Source organism: Nuphar pumila, chromosome 8, assembly GCF_984573655.1.
Source record: "Nuphar pumila chromosome 8, dmNupPumi1.hap1.1, whole genome shotgun sequence".
NCBI lineage: Eukaryota > Viridiplantae > Streptophyta > Magnoliopsida > Nymphaeales > Nymphaeaceae > Nuphar > Nuphar pumila.
Window position 1 is genome coordinate 14,507,560 of NC_143256.1, and position 16,737 is coordinate 14,524,296.

General features: G+C 35.9%; 1 protein-coding gene across 1 annotated transcript in view; it reads right to left on the reverse strand.

The window, feature by feature from the left end:
- LOC149829656 (actin-interacting protein 1-2-like) overlaps positions 1-16,737 on the reverse strand; it is a 174,620-nt gene that overhangs the window by 14,457 nt on the left and 143,426 nt on the right. The window contains exons 8-9 of the mRNA XM_090015221.1: positions 14,376-14,559; positions 2,267-2,689 (exon numbers count right to left, since the gene is read on the reverse strand). Coding sequence (XP_089871347.1) covers positions 2,267-2,689; positions 14,376-14,559 — 607 coding nt within the window. The remainder of the gene's footprint in view (positions 1-2,266; positions 2,690-14,375; positions 14,560-16,737) is intronic.

Sequence of the window (16,737 nt, forward strand, 5' to 3'; positions counted from 1 at the left end):
GAAGGAAGAAGTATACATGGAGCAGCCCACTGGGTATGCAAAAGGGAACTCTAAAGAATACGTGTGCAGGTTAAAGATAGCTATATATGGTCTAAAGCAGGCATCTCGATCTTGGTTTGACAGTTTCGCTCTTGAAGTAGAAAAATATGGGTTTAGTCGGTCTCTTCTTGACCATTCTCTTTTCATATTTAAATGCAAAGATATAATTACCCTGTTATTGATATATGTTGATGACATTATCATTACAGGTAACCCTAATGAACATATTGAACAGGTTAAAGAACTTTTGAATCATAAATTCAAGATGAAGGATCTTGGTAAACTGCGATACTTTCTTGGAGTAGAAGTTGACAGGACTCCTTAAGGCATGACGCTTACTCAACATAAGTATACCATTGATGTTCTTAGCAAGGCAGGTATGACAGATTGTAAGCCCCTCAGCACACCCAATGTACTTCATCAGAAACTCAGTTGCTAAGATGGAGATTTGTACGAGGATCCTACAGGATATCGCAGGATAGTAGGAATGCTTCAATATCTTACCTTCACTCGGCCTGACATTGTCTATTCTGTCAATCAGGTATCTCAGTTCATGCATGAACCACATATTGGGCATATGAAAACCGTTAAACGCATTCTTCGATATTTGAAGGGTACTATTGGAGATGGTCTTCTGTACAGAAAGAGTATGCCTGGTCATCACATGCATGAACTCCTTACTTACACAGATGTAGATTGGGCAGGAGATCCAGATGAACGTAGGTCTGTCTCAGGATACTGCGTTTTCATTGGGCTAAATATTGTCTCCTGGAGCAGTAGAAAACAAAAAGCCATAGCCAGGTCGAGCACAGAAGATGAATATAGATCAATGTCAGCTACTACAGCCGAAGTAACATGGATCAGACACCTGTTGACAGAAGAGAATCGATTTCTAAAAGTATTCTCTTGTGTGACAATCAAAGTGCTATCAACATGTCATTCAATCCTATCTACCATAGTCGTGCCAAACATATTGAAATTGATCAACATTTTGTAAGACAAAAGGTTGAAGAGAAGGAAATTGAACCAGAATACGTGCGGACTGCTGATCAAGTTGTTGACTTGTTTACAAAAGGACTTATCAAGGACAGATTTTGGATGTTCATGGTCCAAAACCATGTACAACTGGAGGGGGGGTGAAAAGATATTGTCATTTAGTATAAGGTCTGGAACTCAGAATCCAGACCCAATTCCTTTCATTTTAAACACATGCTCATTAATGTTTCATTAATGGCATGCTGTAATTTTATCATAACATGTAATGGGTATTTTCATACCCTAGCTATTGTATTTGTGTGTATTTAATCAGAGAAGCAAAAAATGAATACCCTGATTAGGGATTTTTGCTGCAGCCACGTTCTCTCTCCCCATGTTGTGTTGTTGCTTGTAGATGAAGAAAGGAACCCATGATTTCTATCAAGGCGGGTCGACCCGTTTATTAAACGGGTTAGTTTAAGCCCAACCTAAACCCGCCTAAAAGGCGGGTTGGCGGGTCGGGTTGGGAGGTCGTGTCAGGTTTTGCCACCCCTAATCTCAATATTTGTCATATTTTATGACAAAATGTTTGCAGTTTGTAGTTCTACTTTTAAAGGCAGTGACATTTTTTATTGATAAAAATATAATTTACAATCAAGCTCCTTTACCACCGGAGAAAATTATTAACACTATCACAGTTCACTATACATGGAGTTCACAAAACTATACTAGTCATCAATAACTTCACTTTTCATATTCTTTATATATTTTATATTTTTCACTCCATTGTTCTCTAAAATGCCAAAATTACTTCTGTAATATCACATAAGGGCATTTTGTGAAGCACATTCTTGTACCATTTCTATATTGAGGGATCTAACATTTCTCCATCAACGCAAGATTTCATTTTCTTGTTATTCAATTGCAATGAACATCTAGTCAGTCTTTTCCCTCAAGACATGTTTTATTTAGAACACAAGATCTTGTTGGCTTACTATGCCTGACTAAACATTGAGTAGTAATTTTAGCTAGTGTGTAAATTGCCTACCCCATCAAGGTGCAAGATTGAATTGAAATATATTCATTTCAGTGATCATATTGGATAATAGAAAGACACATCATCATGTTCTCCAGCCTAGTTGCAATCATAAGTCATCAAGAAAATCAGCTTCAAAAAGATGGTGCAAGCACACAAACCACAAGATATAAAAATAAAGGCAACTACTACATGTACATGAAGAAATGGTGCAACCTTGTTATCAAAGGCAAATGTGGTGAGCTCTCCTTCCACCACTGCAAAACATTTAATTTGAGAGTTCTCCCTTCTCTGTAACCTTCCTGCACATCCAACTCCTTGCATCCATCGGACAATCACCCCATCATAACTGCTAGATAGAATAATATTCTGGCTGCCTTCAGAGGTGACTGCCAAACCAGTGACGCTCTTCATGTGCCCAGAAAATGATACTGGCATCTTTTCTAGGTCATTGGCTGAATATATACTAATAGTGCCACCAAGGGAAACAGTGACAAGATGATTATTCTGCCACAGGCAACCAACTAGCATTCCATCCAGTCCAGAATCAGATGAAGTAAGTGTCTTCTTCACCTTACCGTTTCCATTTTCATCAATCTCCCACACTTTTGCAGTTTTATCTGCAGACACTGTTAGCACCTGAAACAGCAGGATAAGCTTTCGCAGTAAGATATGAGAGTTGGCTACTAGAGAAATAAATATATAAAACAAAGAATGAATAGGTATCTTTCTGTTGAGTCACACCAAAAGAAAAAATCATAATCAGCAAGTGCATTCTCTTTGAAGACCTAAAAATAAGAAAAAACAATGTATCAAATATTGCATTAACACTTTCCTTTAATCCACCTGTAAAATTGCAACAGGCAATTCAGTCAAAACCAGAAATCCAGCAGTAGCCGATGTGATTCGAAGCTAACAAGGAAAATGAAGGGCTTTTCACCATCTCTATTTCTCATAGTGATATAATCACTTCAACAGATTAAGTTTGCAAACTAAAGGCTATTAAGATACAGCATACAATGCAAACTACTTGTCTTAGATGTTCAAATGATATAACCCAAATATTGTTAAGATATATATATATACATATATATATATATACTTGTATATATATTATATACTTTAAAGTTAAGTCAACTGTGGTTGACTTAGACTAGTTGTTGGACTGCTGGTCCAACGGCTAGAAATCTAGCCATTGGACTAGGTCCAACAGCTAGTCAAACTAATGTGGACTCCCTTTTTCTCTCCTTTAATCTCTTTTCTTCCTCCGTTTCTCTATAAATATGGGTGCCTTTGTAAGGTAAGAGAGTGATGGGTAGTTTTAAGCTTCTTGTGTGTTTTTGAGTGTATTGTAATGATGATTAAAATGTATTTTTCTTTGTATTTTTAATGTTCTTTATTAATGAAGTTATTCATTCACATTCTATTGTGTTTTATTTTAGTTATTATGTTTTTATCCAAATGCATTGTGTTTTTATTCTTGGAGTTCATTATAGAGTGCATTGAGGTCCATGCCATTTTGTGACATGGTATCAGAGCAAGGCATCATGGTCTTGAAAAAGATTCGTATTAATGAATAGCATGGATTCAAGGATTTTGCATTCCGGTATGTATCTTTAGCTTTTCTATCTTCATATGTATGGTAGGTGTTTTGAAAGGGTTATATTAAAAATGAATGTCTTCTTTTGAAATTAGAATATGTAGAAATTGTTAGAAGTCAAGCACCTTCAACCAGATCTTCATCCACAGCAAAAGAGAAAGGGATTTGCAAGAAGGAGAGGCGGCAATGACTGACACGATTCTCAATGAGAGGTTGTGCCCTATATTCAATGTTATATATATGATACAAGTTGGATTGGGTCTGTCAACCCAGACCCGATAATACCAACCATGTAAATACAATACAAAAGAATCATTTTGGGTCTAGAACTAGACCTGTACATTACATTCTCAATACCCTCCTTCAAGTTGTGCATGGTTTTGCAACATGGACAACTTGTTCTTCAAGAACCAAAAACGCATATTGGTACGGCCCTTAGTGAACAAATCTGCCACTTGGTCAGCCGTAGGAACATAAGTAGGTGCAACTTCTCTATCTTCAATCTTTTGCCGAATGAAGTATTGATCAATCTCTATATGCTTTGTGCGACTATGGTGAATAGGATTAAAAGCAATTTGTATGACACCTTGATTATCGCGCAAGAGAGTGGTGGGTAGCATAGATTCTCCAACTTCAGTCAAAAGATGTCTCAGCCATGTGGCCTTTATTGTAGCAGCCACCATAGATCGATACTCAGCTTCAATACTAGATCGTGCAAATGCACGTTGTTTCTTGTTACTCTACGCCATCAAGTTCCCATCAAGAAAAGCACAATATCCAGAAACCGACTGCCTGTCATCTGGAACTCCAGCCCAATCTGCATTTGTGTATACATCCAGTCGATGTTGCTCCCCTTTAGTCTTGGATTGATGATAAACTAGACCATCTCCAAGAGTTCCTTTTAAATATCGAAGGATTCTCTTGACAACATTCATATGCTTTGTTCGTGGGTCATGCATGAATTGTGAAACTTGATTCACTGCATACACAATGTCTGGTCTAGTGAAGGTGAGATATTGGAACATACCCACAAGACTCCGATATTTCTTGGAATCTTCATATGCTTCCCCATCCCGGGATCCGAGTTTATGATTAAGGACACTAGGGGTGGATAGAGGTTTATAATCCTTCATGCCTGCCTTATCCAATAAATCCAAAGTATATTTGTGTTGGGTTAGTGAAGTGTTTCATCCTGTCGATCCACCTCAACCCCTAAGAAATAACGCAAAACCCCCAAATCTTTCATCTTAAACTGTCGACTCAATAAGATCTTGGTAGCTTCTATGTGTTCATCGGAGTTCCCAGTAATAATAATATCATCCACATATATAAGAATTAAGGTGCGTACCTGACAATCTCGAAAAATAAAAAGCGAATGATCAAGATGAGATCGAACCCATGTCTCTGAACTTCAATAGAGAAACTATCAAACCATGAGCGGGAGGCCTGCTTTAGCCCATAGATGGCTCTTCGTAGCTTGCAAACATGTGTGTTGGGGCTATGTTTGGTATAACTAGAGGGTTGCTCCATATACACCTCTTCCTTGAGAGTGCCATGCAAAAAATACATTTTTGACATCAAGTTGACTTAGAGTCCATCCATACTGAACTGACAAGGACAGAACTAATCGAATAGTTTCCATCTTGATCACAGAACTAAATGTTTCGGCATAATCTTGCCCGTATTCTTGAGTGAACCCTTTCGCTACTAGCCTCACCTTATAGCGTTCAATGGATTCATCGAGTTTATACTTGATTTTATAGACCTATTTAGATCCTACAACATTCTTGTTCGATGGTCTAGGAACAATCTCCCAAGTCCCACACTCATGTAAAGCTTTCATTTCCTCATTCATGACCTCAACCCATTTGATTGACATAGATGCTTGTGAGAAACTGATAGGTTCATCATGCTTTTCAATCTGGGAGATGAACAGTTGTAAGTCTGTAGAGAAGTTGTCATAACTTACCCATCTTTCAATAGGATGGTGAATCCTCTCAAGCCTCCTGGATTGCACAATAGGTCGTTGAACTTTGTCTTTGTTTCACTGCACATAGGTAATCCCTTAAAACTTTGTAACATCTGAAATGACAGGCATAGTAATATCTTGTGTGTTTGTCGACATTTCCTTTTCTGGGTGTACAACTGTACTATTTTGTTCTGCAGATAGTGTATGACATGAGGGTACGTCATGCATCACCATTTGATCAAGCACCTCAGCAACAAGCCATGGCTGATAACTTTTAGCATCCTTACAGTGTCCCTCTGTACTTCCTGAATCATCAGTATGAGTCTCGTCAAACACGACATTCCATGAAACTCTGACGCGACTGGTAGTGGAGTCATAGCAGTGATATTCTCTATATTGATCAACATATCCAACAAACCTACACCTGCATGCCTTTTTCTGAAACTTATCACGTCAAGAACTGTCAATATGAACATAGCATATGCAGCCAAACACTCGCAACTCATTATAGTCAGGATGAACCCCAAATAGTGTAAATAGCGTAAAATAAGGGGATTGATCTGCTAACAATTTCATTGGCAGTCGATTTATGACATAGACAGCTGAATGAAAAACTTTCATCCACAAGTTTAAAGGAATGTGAGTGTTATGCAACATACTCAGCGCACTCTCTACAATGTGCCAGTATTTTCTTTCAGCCGCACCATTTTGTTGTGGTGTGTGTGGACAAGATATTCGACGACCTACTCCATTATCTTAGAGAAATTCAGTAAATTCCTTTGATAAGTACTCTCATCCACCGTCACAATGAAAATATTGAATTTTAGTTGAAAATTGATTACAAACTAAAGCACAGAATGAGCAAAAAAGCTTGAAAACTTCAGATTTATATTTGATAAACTAAATACAGGTGTATCTAGAGTAACTATCAATGAAAGTAATGTAATAATGATTGCCCAATAAAGAAGACTGCGGGGCATGTCTCCAGACATCAGAATAGACAATTTCAAAAAGCACAAAATCTCTTTGATTTATTGAATGAAATGGAAGAACATGACTTCTACATAATTGACAACGGAAACAAAGAAGAAAATCAGCCTCGACATTCAAACTAGACTGCGGAACAAGTCCACTAGACACAAGCTTCTCAATAAATGAATGATTACAATGACTAAGACGATGATGCCAAATCTCTGGCTTATTACATTGAGATAGACTAAAACAAACTTTGAATGACACTGGACGAACTGGTTGTGAATTTATTGATGCATCATGAACTAGAAGAGACTCCTTGAAGACATACATGTTTCCCTGTCGTTCTCCTTCAACGAGTGTCTTCTTCGTGAGAAGATCCTTGACACATACAGAAAGAGTAAATTCGACAAAAGAATTAGTATCATCGACAAGTTTAGAAACAGAAACAATGTTTTTAACAATACTAGGAGAATGGTAAACATCAGATAAAGGTAATGAGGAATTGGGGAGTAGAAGGAAAATATTTCCAACATGAGAGATAGGATGAAGAACACCATCTCCGGTTTTAATAAATCTTACCAATATCACATGTCACATGTGCAGCAGCCCGGAGTTAATGTACCAAGTCTCCTACTCAGTTTGCTTGAAGCTCAATTCTGAAAGAGCGAAAATCAAAAGATTCTTCACATTTTTCTTTTCATCTCCTTTACGGTCGTCTCCTGCTTGTCCCTTAGTAGAAGGCCCAGCACCATTAAACTTGCCTTTGTTTTGTGGATTATGCCAGCAATTTGCTTTAATGTGCTCCATTTTATTACACTGAAAACATGTCGGGATGTTTATAGGGTTCCCTGGATACAAGTTAGGTGACATGTAGGGTATGGGAAAAAGCCCACGGCCTCCTTGATTACCTCTTCTATGTCCACGCCCGCCTCAAAAGCCCCCACGTCCTCGCCCTAATACTACTCATGTGACAAGTACCTCATGGTTGTTGGAATTCAGGGTCATCTTCTCACCCCTAATGGTAACTTCATATTGTAGTAGCTTAGTCCGTAGATCTTCAAAACTGGGCAATGAAGGGAGGCATAGAAGAGAGGTGACTAACATGTGGTAGTCAGAACCCAGACCATTCAGTGCCTGTTGAACCTTTTCTTTGTTAAGAATTACGCAACCCACCATGGCTAGTTGATATGTAATACTCTTGATTTTGTTCATGTATTATGTCACTGATAAACTCTATTTCTTCAAAAGCTGAAATTCTCTCTTTAAATGCAAAATCCTAGCTTATGAAATCTGTGAATAAGTCTGCGCCAATATTTGCCACAACTCTCTGGCTGAACATTCATCTAGGATGGCCACTAATATCTCATGGGAAAGCATAGAGGTAATGTAAGCCACAACTGCCTGATCTTTTCTTCTTCATGTTACAAATTTTGAATTATGAATCAATTTGTTGGAAACCTCCCCTTTATCATCTCGCTCTTCTTGCAGGACGAATTCTAGTGGTGCATGGATCGTTCCATCAAGATATCCAGAGAGATCCAGACTCTTAATAAAAGGAAAACTTTGTCGCTTCCAGGTCAAGTAGTTATATGAGTTGTCCAAGGAAACTGGAAGGGAGAATCCATGTGAAAGGACAACAAAAGAACACTCTGACCAGCAGTTTGATTTACCAGCAATGTAAATCTGTTTTTTTTTCTTTTTGCTACGAAAATAATATTGCAGGGAAACAAATAATCAGTAGAACACGACAAATTAATGATCTGAATTTTTTTTTTGTATGGACCGAAACTTTGATTTGGTTTTGGAGAATAAGATTTGACTTGAAAGACAAAAGAGAGATCTAAGTTTAAATGGAAACACAAATCTGATCTGATACGATCAGATTTGATTTAACGCTGCTGAAGGGAAGAATCAATATGCCATGGCCAGATCTAATTTAGTCTGGCTTGGAACGAAAACACTAGATATGGAACGATCCGATCCAGCATCAAAGAGGAAAAAAAATAATCAAGATTTAAGAAAACAGATCGGGTTTGACGTGACCAGACTGTTTGACGTGAACAGATTCAGTTTTAAGAGATCGAAAACTTAGAGAGGAAGAAAGATGTTTAAAAATTTTAAGAGAGAGATTTTTAACCCAATATGATAAGATCAATTTTCAGGACAGAAGGAGAATAGAATCTGATCTGATAAGATCAGATCTTGGATCAAAGAAAGGAAGAAGAGAACTCGACCTAGTATTTACTTCTCAGCCTGCTCTGATACCATGTTAGAAGTCACGCACCTTCGACCAGATCTTCATCCACAGCAGAAGAGAAAGGGATTTGCAAGAAGGAGAGGCAGCAATGACTGGCATGATTCTCAATGAGAGGTTGTGCCCTATATTCAATGTAATATATATGATACAAGTTGGATCGGGTCTGTCAACCCAGACCCGATAACACCAACCATGTAAATACAATACAAAAGAATCATTTTGGGTCTAGAACCAGACCCGTACCCTACATTCTCAATAGAAATTATTGTCTTTTAATATATTTTTTAGATTATGGATATGTATATTGAAAAAATTATATTTTGCAAAAATATGTGGTTTCTTAAAATCTTATGTGTTTCATGTTTTGCAAAATATTAATTTTTTACATTTTTTTTTGTGTCTCTTAATGTATGTATTTACATAGATTATCTTTGGGATTTTTAATATATAGTGATGTTTCTTTGGTGATTCTAACTATGTGACCATGCATGATTTTAATTATGTAGCCTTTGTGATTATTATTGGATGGCATAAGCATGATTTGTCATCATGAACTCGAATGCATATTTTAATTTCTCTATTATGCATTATATTTTTTAGTGGGTTCTTGTGTATGCTTCTTGAGCATTTTATGAATAAAACTTATATTTTTTAAAAGACTCTTGTATGATTGTTGCTTAGCCCTTAGTAGTTTTATGTGCTTTTTGGTAGCTTAGTGACTTGAGTGTTTGTGCACCTTTGTAACCCTTAGTGGTTTCTTTCTTGTGCATTGATACTTCATTGCATGTTTCTTAAAGATTTTATATTTGTTACATTGTGATAAAATTCTTTGTATGATATATATGAGTTCATAGTTGTTGATAGTTATATAGCTCTTTGTGAATCTCTATATGTTTGTCATCAATTGTCTAATAGTAGACTAATGATTTAGATCTAGCTTCTTAGAAGCTTTTCTTTAATAAAATCATATACTTTTGTCTTTTTATTGAGATTTATTGGATCTTTTGTATATGATGTGCCTTAGTGCACTTGTTTCTTGATTGGTGGATTCATGATTCCATTATCTTTTGAAAGATACTCTAACATCATAATTTCATCACATCTATGTAGATTATTTATATTGGGCATGATTCTTGTCCATTATTTGCTTGTCAAAGTTTGTAAAATTTGTCATGAGACATCTTGTGTTGGAAGTGATTGCATCAATTGACATATTGTTGTGCATATGATTGAACTATATTCATTCTAAGTCTTCATCTACCTTTATTGGATTTGATTTAAAACTTTGTTTTTTCAAATCGGTACTTTTATATATGAACTCACTTATTTGAAAATCAATTTCCGTGAGTATTTTTTGCCTTCTTTTGGCATTGTTTTTTGTCCATCATAGATTTTTCTAGGATGCGCCATTTATTTTTTGCCTTATTGTTGGGTCAGAGTTAGCCGTTGAGGTGAGTTATGTGTGCACCTCATGTCATCTTACTAGTCTAGATTCCCAAAGGTTATGAGTGATGTGTTGTCACTTGTCTTGGGTTTGATTGGTATCTACATCCATGTTGCTTTTGTTGAACAAGAGATGCTTGTTGGGGTGAGTTGTGTGCACCTTGGTTTTCTTATCAGTATAGATTGTCGCCTTATAGTTTGGCTCTAATTGACGGTTGTTTGATCTCTAGTTCTATGAGTGTGTTATATCACTCATTTGTTTATTTGGACAATGTTATTATGAATACTTATAATTATGTTTATCTGTGATGGTTATCTATTTTGAAAATATGGTGTTTGAAAGATTGTTAAAATTGATACATTTATCCTTCTTGATGACATTAGTTTGTTTTTATTACAAGCTCTCTTACTTTGTGTCTTCTCCTATTATGTCTCTTATTTAAAAGATATTTTTGTGGTGAGTTATATGCACCCATTGGTTATTCACATTTTGTGTGTTTGTATTATACTCTTATTTTAGTAGCTGATGCACTTGAATATTGAGGTTTGTCTCTTATTTAAGTGTCATTTAACGTAGACAAGAAAGATTTGTTTGCAATGAGTTAGGTGCACCCATTGGTTATTCATACTTTTTGTGTGTTTGTATTATGCTCTTTTTCTAGTAGCTGAAACATTGAGGTTTGTCTCTTATTTAAGTGTTATTTTATATAGATGAGATGTTCACACTTTTTGTGTGTTTGTTAAGCTCATAAGTGGCATTGTCATTGATCTCTTGTTCTAGCAGCTATTACACTTGAATTTTGAGGTTTGAAAGTCAAGCGAGGTAAATTGCTTATGGTGGCCGAACTATTGTGAAGGTTTGCAAAATATCATTTCTTGATATTTGTGGGATTTTCAAATCTCTCCACAAAATTTCTAAAAAAAATTCACTCATTTACCCTTGTCTGGGAAATGGTTATTGAAAATTCTTCATGCATTTTGCATTGAATATGTTTTAATTGCATGCTTAAAGATATTTTAAATGTGTTCCATGATTAGTTATCTTGGGTGATTTACATCATGATATGCCTTGGTTGCATAGGATGCAATATTTTGAGTGTATTTATAGATATTGTTTCTATTGTTGAGATTTAAATTGTTATTAATATTTGTCATTATTACAAAATATCTCTTGTTATGATTTGTACGTGGGATTTTGAACTTCCCCATTATTTCTGTTGTACATTTAATATGGCTACTTGTTTTGAAAAACCCTGCTTTATGAATATTTTTTGTGTGGGTTAAACTCTTTTGTGAGTTATTTATTCATGGTATTGATGTTGTTTGAAAATTCATATTTCATGCATTAATGTGCTTTTCGAGATAGATGTGTGTATTGACTTTCAATAATGCATGTTTTCATGAATGTTTAAAGTGATGAATGATTTATACGTTTATCTTTGAGATATTTTATGCATGCATCTCTTCTTTTGATAATATGCAATTGTGTTCTCTTATAAATCAAGAACTATGATTTCGTAAAATTATCTATTGAGGTGAGACTCTCAATGAATATTGTGTATAAAAATTTAATGACTTTCAAAATTGATGTTGAAAAATTTTCTTACTATTAAAAGATTTTGAAAATTATTAAAATGTCTTATTAAATATGTATTGTATTTTTGGCGTGTTTGGTCATTTATATATATGTATATATATATATATATATATATATATATATATATATATATATATATATATATATATATATATATATATATATATATAGAGAGAGAGAGAGAGAGAGAGAGAGAGAGAGAGAGAGAGAGAGACAGAGAGATGGGTGTGTACGAAATGAAATATGCGAATGAAATGTGCTAAATGGGTTTTTCTGCTCTTTTGGTGTGGGTTTTTTTTTGCAGTTCTGACCCCATAAATGTGTTGGGCATGGTCAATTTACGAGGAATCCACACTTGGATCATGTGTTTTCGATGAAAAAAATGATATTTGGAGCCTAAAAATTAACAAAGATTTTGGAATGGTGATTTTTTAAACGTTATAAAAACCCGCTCATGTGTCAGAATCGAACACTTAAAGAGTTGAACCCTATAAAATCAAGTACATAGATCACATTTGTACGATTAGAATTTAAAAATAAAACAAAAAAACCCTGAAAAACTCATTTAGCATGTTTCATCTAGCATATTTTATTTAGCACGTACCCATTACTCTCTCTCTCTCTCTCTCTATATATATATATATATATATAGTTATTTTTAGTTGGATTGCTCCTTTTGCACTCTTTAAAATATTGGCATTATTGATGATTCTAGAGACCTTTCGAGCATATCAAGGAAGATCTAGAAGCTCCTTCAAGAATTTGTATTATAGAAGAACATGTCGATATCTTGTGTAATGGGATTCCTTTTGTAATTGCAAACTTATAGTGAGTCAATGTAAGTTTGAGCGGGGGCGTTAACATATATCATGGTTGCCAGTCGAGGAAGCAGGAGCAGGAAGCGTGGCACTTTCAAAATTTTAGGAAGCGAGAAACGTGAGACTACTTAAAAGCGAATCAAGAATCATCTTGGAAGCGACCTAGGAAGCGAACCGGAAGCGACCTACGAAGCGAGGGGGAAGCGAAAAAATAAAAATAAAAAAAAATGAAAAAAGGGAGGAAGCGCAGGAGAAGCGCGGGGTAAGCAACGGGAAAGCACGCTTCTCAAAAAAAATGGCGCTTCCCAACGCGTTTCGGAAGCACAACATTTCGTGCTTCCACTAGGCTAGGTGCTTTCGGTAACTCTGATATATATACTTTAAAGTTAAGTCAACTTTGGTTGACTTGGACTAGTTGTTTGACTTATGGTCCAATGGTTAGTGTGGTCTCCCTTTTTCTCTCCTTTAATCTCTCTCTTCTTCCTTCTTTTCTCTATAAATATGGGTGGGTGGGTGCCTTTGTAAGGTGAGGGAGTGATGAGTAGTTTTAGGCAGAGTTACTGGAAGCACCTAGCCTAGTGGGGAAGCATGTTTCGAAAGCGTAAAACGTCGCGCTTCCAAAACGCACTGAGAAGCGCCAATTTTTTTGAAAAGCGCATTTCCCATTTATGGGAAGCGCGTTTCTCTTTTATGGGAAACATGCTTCCCATTTATAGGAAACACACTTCCCATTTATGGGAAGCACGCTTCTCCTTCGCTTTCCCTGCATTTCCTCCCTTTTTTTGTATTTTTATTTTTATTTTATTTTTCGCTTCCCCCTCGCTTCCTAGGTCGCTTCCAGATTCGCTTCTGGTTCGCTTTCGAGACGATTCTTGATTCGCTTTTAAGTCGTCCCATGCTTCCCGCTTCCTAAAATTTTGAAAGTGCCACGCTTCCCGCTTCCACTTCACATATCGCTTCCCGCTTCCTCGACTAGCAACCATGCTTTTAGGCTTCTTGTGTGTTTTTTAGTGTATTGTAATGAGGATTAAAATGTATTTTTTTTGTATTTTTACTGTTCTTTATTAATGAAGTTATTTACTCACATTCTATTGTGTTTCATTTTAGTTCTTATGTTTTTGTTCAAATGCATTATGTTTTGACCCTCGGAGTCCATTATGGACGGTATTGGGATCCGTGCCATTTTGTGACAAATATAACCTCAACCAGGTTTATCCAACTGCACAGAAAATATGAAAGAATTTTCTATCAATACCAAAGTAAAGCAGACTAAAGCACATAATGAAACTTTGGATTAACACTTCCACTCACACCTGTAATACAGACAAGTACAGCCCCATCAGAACCAGTATGGTGCTGGAGACCATTAGAATATAGGTAAACCAGATTGTATAAAACTTTCATTCAACAGATAAATGAATGTGCTTCTTCGATCAACCAAAAAACAAAAAAGTAGAAGAAAAACTCTCCATTAGTCAGGCATTTGATTATATAAGTAACATTTAAATTTAATTGTGTTCCAATTAAAATGTTCATATTATCAATCTAAGAATCTGAAAAAGGAAAAAGTAGATATCATTCAATGTAGATATTTGCATCCTAAGTCCACCACTGGAAGTACAATTATTAATCAATAATGAAAATAGCATAGGAATATCATAAATACCGCTTTACTATCAGGACTCCAACTAACAGCATAGATGCTACCATTGTGACCTTCAGCAGATAGCTCCCCAATCTTTTCTCCTGTCCTCCCATCATATAGTATACCTTTCTTATCTGAACTTACACTGATAAACTTGCTTCCATCAGGAGAAAACCTTACACAATTGACAAAGTTGGAATGTTCCCTGCACTTCAAACAATAATTTTTCCTTTACATACTACCTCTGTTCGGTAAGACACAATCAAGAACATCTTCCTCAGCACATTATATTTTATTATGGCCACAAGCCTACATTGCTACAATGCCATGAATGAGTTTTTTATCATTGACATAAAATTAAAATAATGACTACATTTCTCCTACAAGAAATTTTGAAAAAAAAAAAGAAAAAATACCAAGCACTCGATGTTAATTAATATGAACCCTAGAACATTTTTCCAGAAGTTTTGCATTGGACTCTGCAAATTAAGGACACGACTGTTGCTCCAAAATAAAGAGTATGCTTCAACAATTAATGGGGAAAGACATCTTGTAAACAATGTAGCCAAATCACACCAATGCACAATATTTGATGGGCCAAACAAGCAATGCAAGGAAACTTGAATAAATGTTATGTTTCTGCGTTCTATCTTGAACCAAGAGGCTACCATGAATTAAAATCTTAGAAGGATGAAGACATCTAACACTCAATCCAATTGCATCGATCAGAAGATGGCAGGTTTAGTGGATACTTAAGGGAAGTTTTCCACTTTTTCACTTTTTCTGTTTTGGTTAGCTTAACTGGAGTGCAGACCAGTGAATTAATGAGGTAACAAAAATAAAGGGTTCATATACATCATGATGACCAGTTTCGAGGTTTATCCCAGGGTTACCGGAAGTACCATAGGACATGGGGAAGCATGCTTCTCCGAAGCGTATTTCGGAGGCGCGAAACATGGCGCTTCCAAAATGTATCTTTTTTTCCTTTTTTTGTTTTTTCCTTTTTTCGCTTCCCCCTCACTTCCCGCTTCCGCTACCCGAATCGCTTCCCCAACTGGCAACTCTGGTTTATCCTTTGAAGTACAATATGTTATAAGGAAGCATTACATGAGAGTCAAAATTGATTGGCTAGTGAAATCCTTTTTTGTATTCAAGACCCAATAGGTCAAAAGATATAGTTATGAAGGGCATTTTTGTAAACTGACTTAAATTACCTTTATAAGGGTCAATATGAGAGGGATAGGGCACGATTCCAGCCCCTATTCTCTTTCTCCCTTGTCTTTTCTCACTTCCTCTCTTTTCCTATATCTTCTTCTTCCTCCTCACTCACTCATTTCTCTCACCTTGTTTCACAGTTCGCACACACCACATATTCTTTCACACATCAAAGGAACATAATCATGTTACCATCAATCTGAAGATGGTATCAGACCAGATGAAGATATGAAGGGAAATTTTGAAGCATACATCAACCACAAAATGACAAGGGGATTCATGACCTGCCACATGGGAGCTCCAATCAGTTTTGGTTGCATTCATGCAGATAATATTTCAGAAGATTTTGGTTAGGGAGCTCCAAAATCCAAAATTCAGTTTTTAAACATTATAACAAAAAGTATTCTTAGGTATTTCCAAAAAATCTATGTAGTATAAACCTCCTTCTTTACAGCCTTCTCCAATCAGCTTCCCTGAGAGACGATCCCGCACTCATAAACCAATAGAAGAGAAAGAAACATTATACCAAAGGTCACATAATTAAGAGACAAATAAAAGATTTAGGCTTAACTTGGGAATATATCTAATTTTTTGAATAAAAAATCTCTTTAAAATATTTTCAAAATTTTTTATTCCCTTTATCTCAAGAGATATTCTATCAACAATAAAAAACATTTGACTCGCTTGAGTTATGACATCCAGATAAAATATCACAATTTAGTGTCATATGAAATGAGGCACATGAGCCAAGAAGCCAAAGAGACTTACTGGGATCAAAGATGCCAACAGAAGAGACCGTAGCTTCGGTTGGTGAAGCTCCTTTGAATAGAGGTTGAAGAGCTTCTACAATTTGAGTCAAGGACATGCTCTCAATAGTTGATTCTTGTGTAGCTTTGAATTCACTTGACTCTTGAGCAACGGAGGCTACCTTCTTCTCATAGGGTATCTTTAGTTTAGGACAATATATCTTGACATACCCCGGTTCACGACAATAATAGCAAATAATTTATTTTTTTTTCAAACTCATTGTCTTGCTTTCCATAGCTATCATTGTTTGGTCTCTTATAATGTGATAGTTATAATGTAGTAGTTGGTAAGCATGGACATGGTTTCTCAGCCTAGACACGGCTATGACCGAATTATCATCATCTTTAAATGTCTTTTTTTT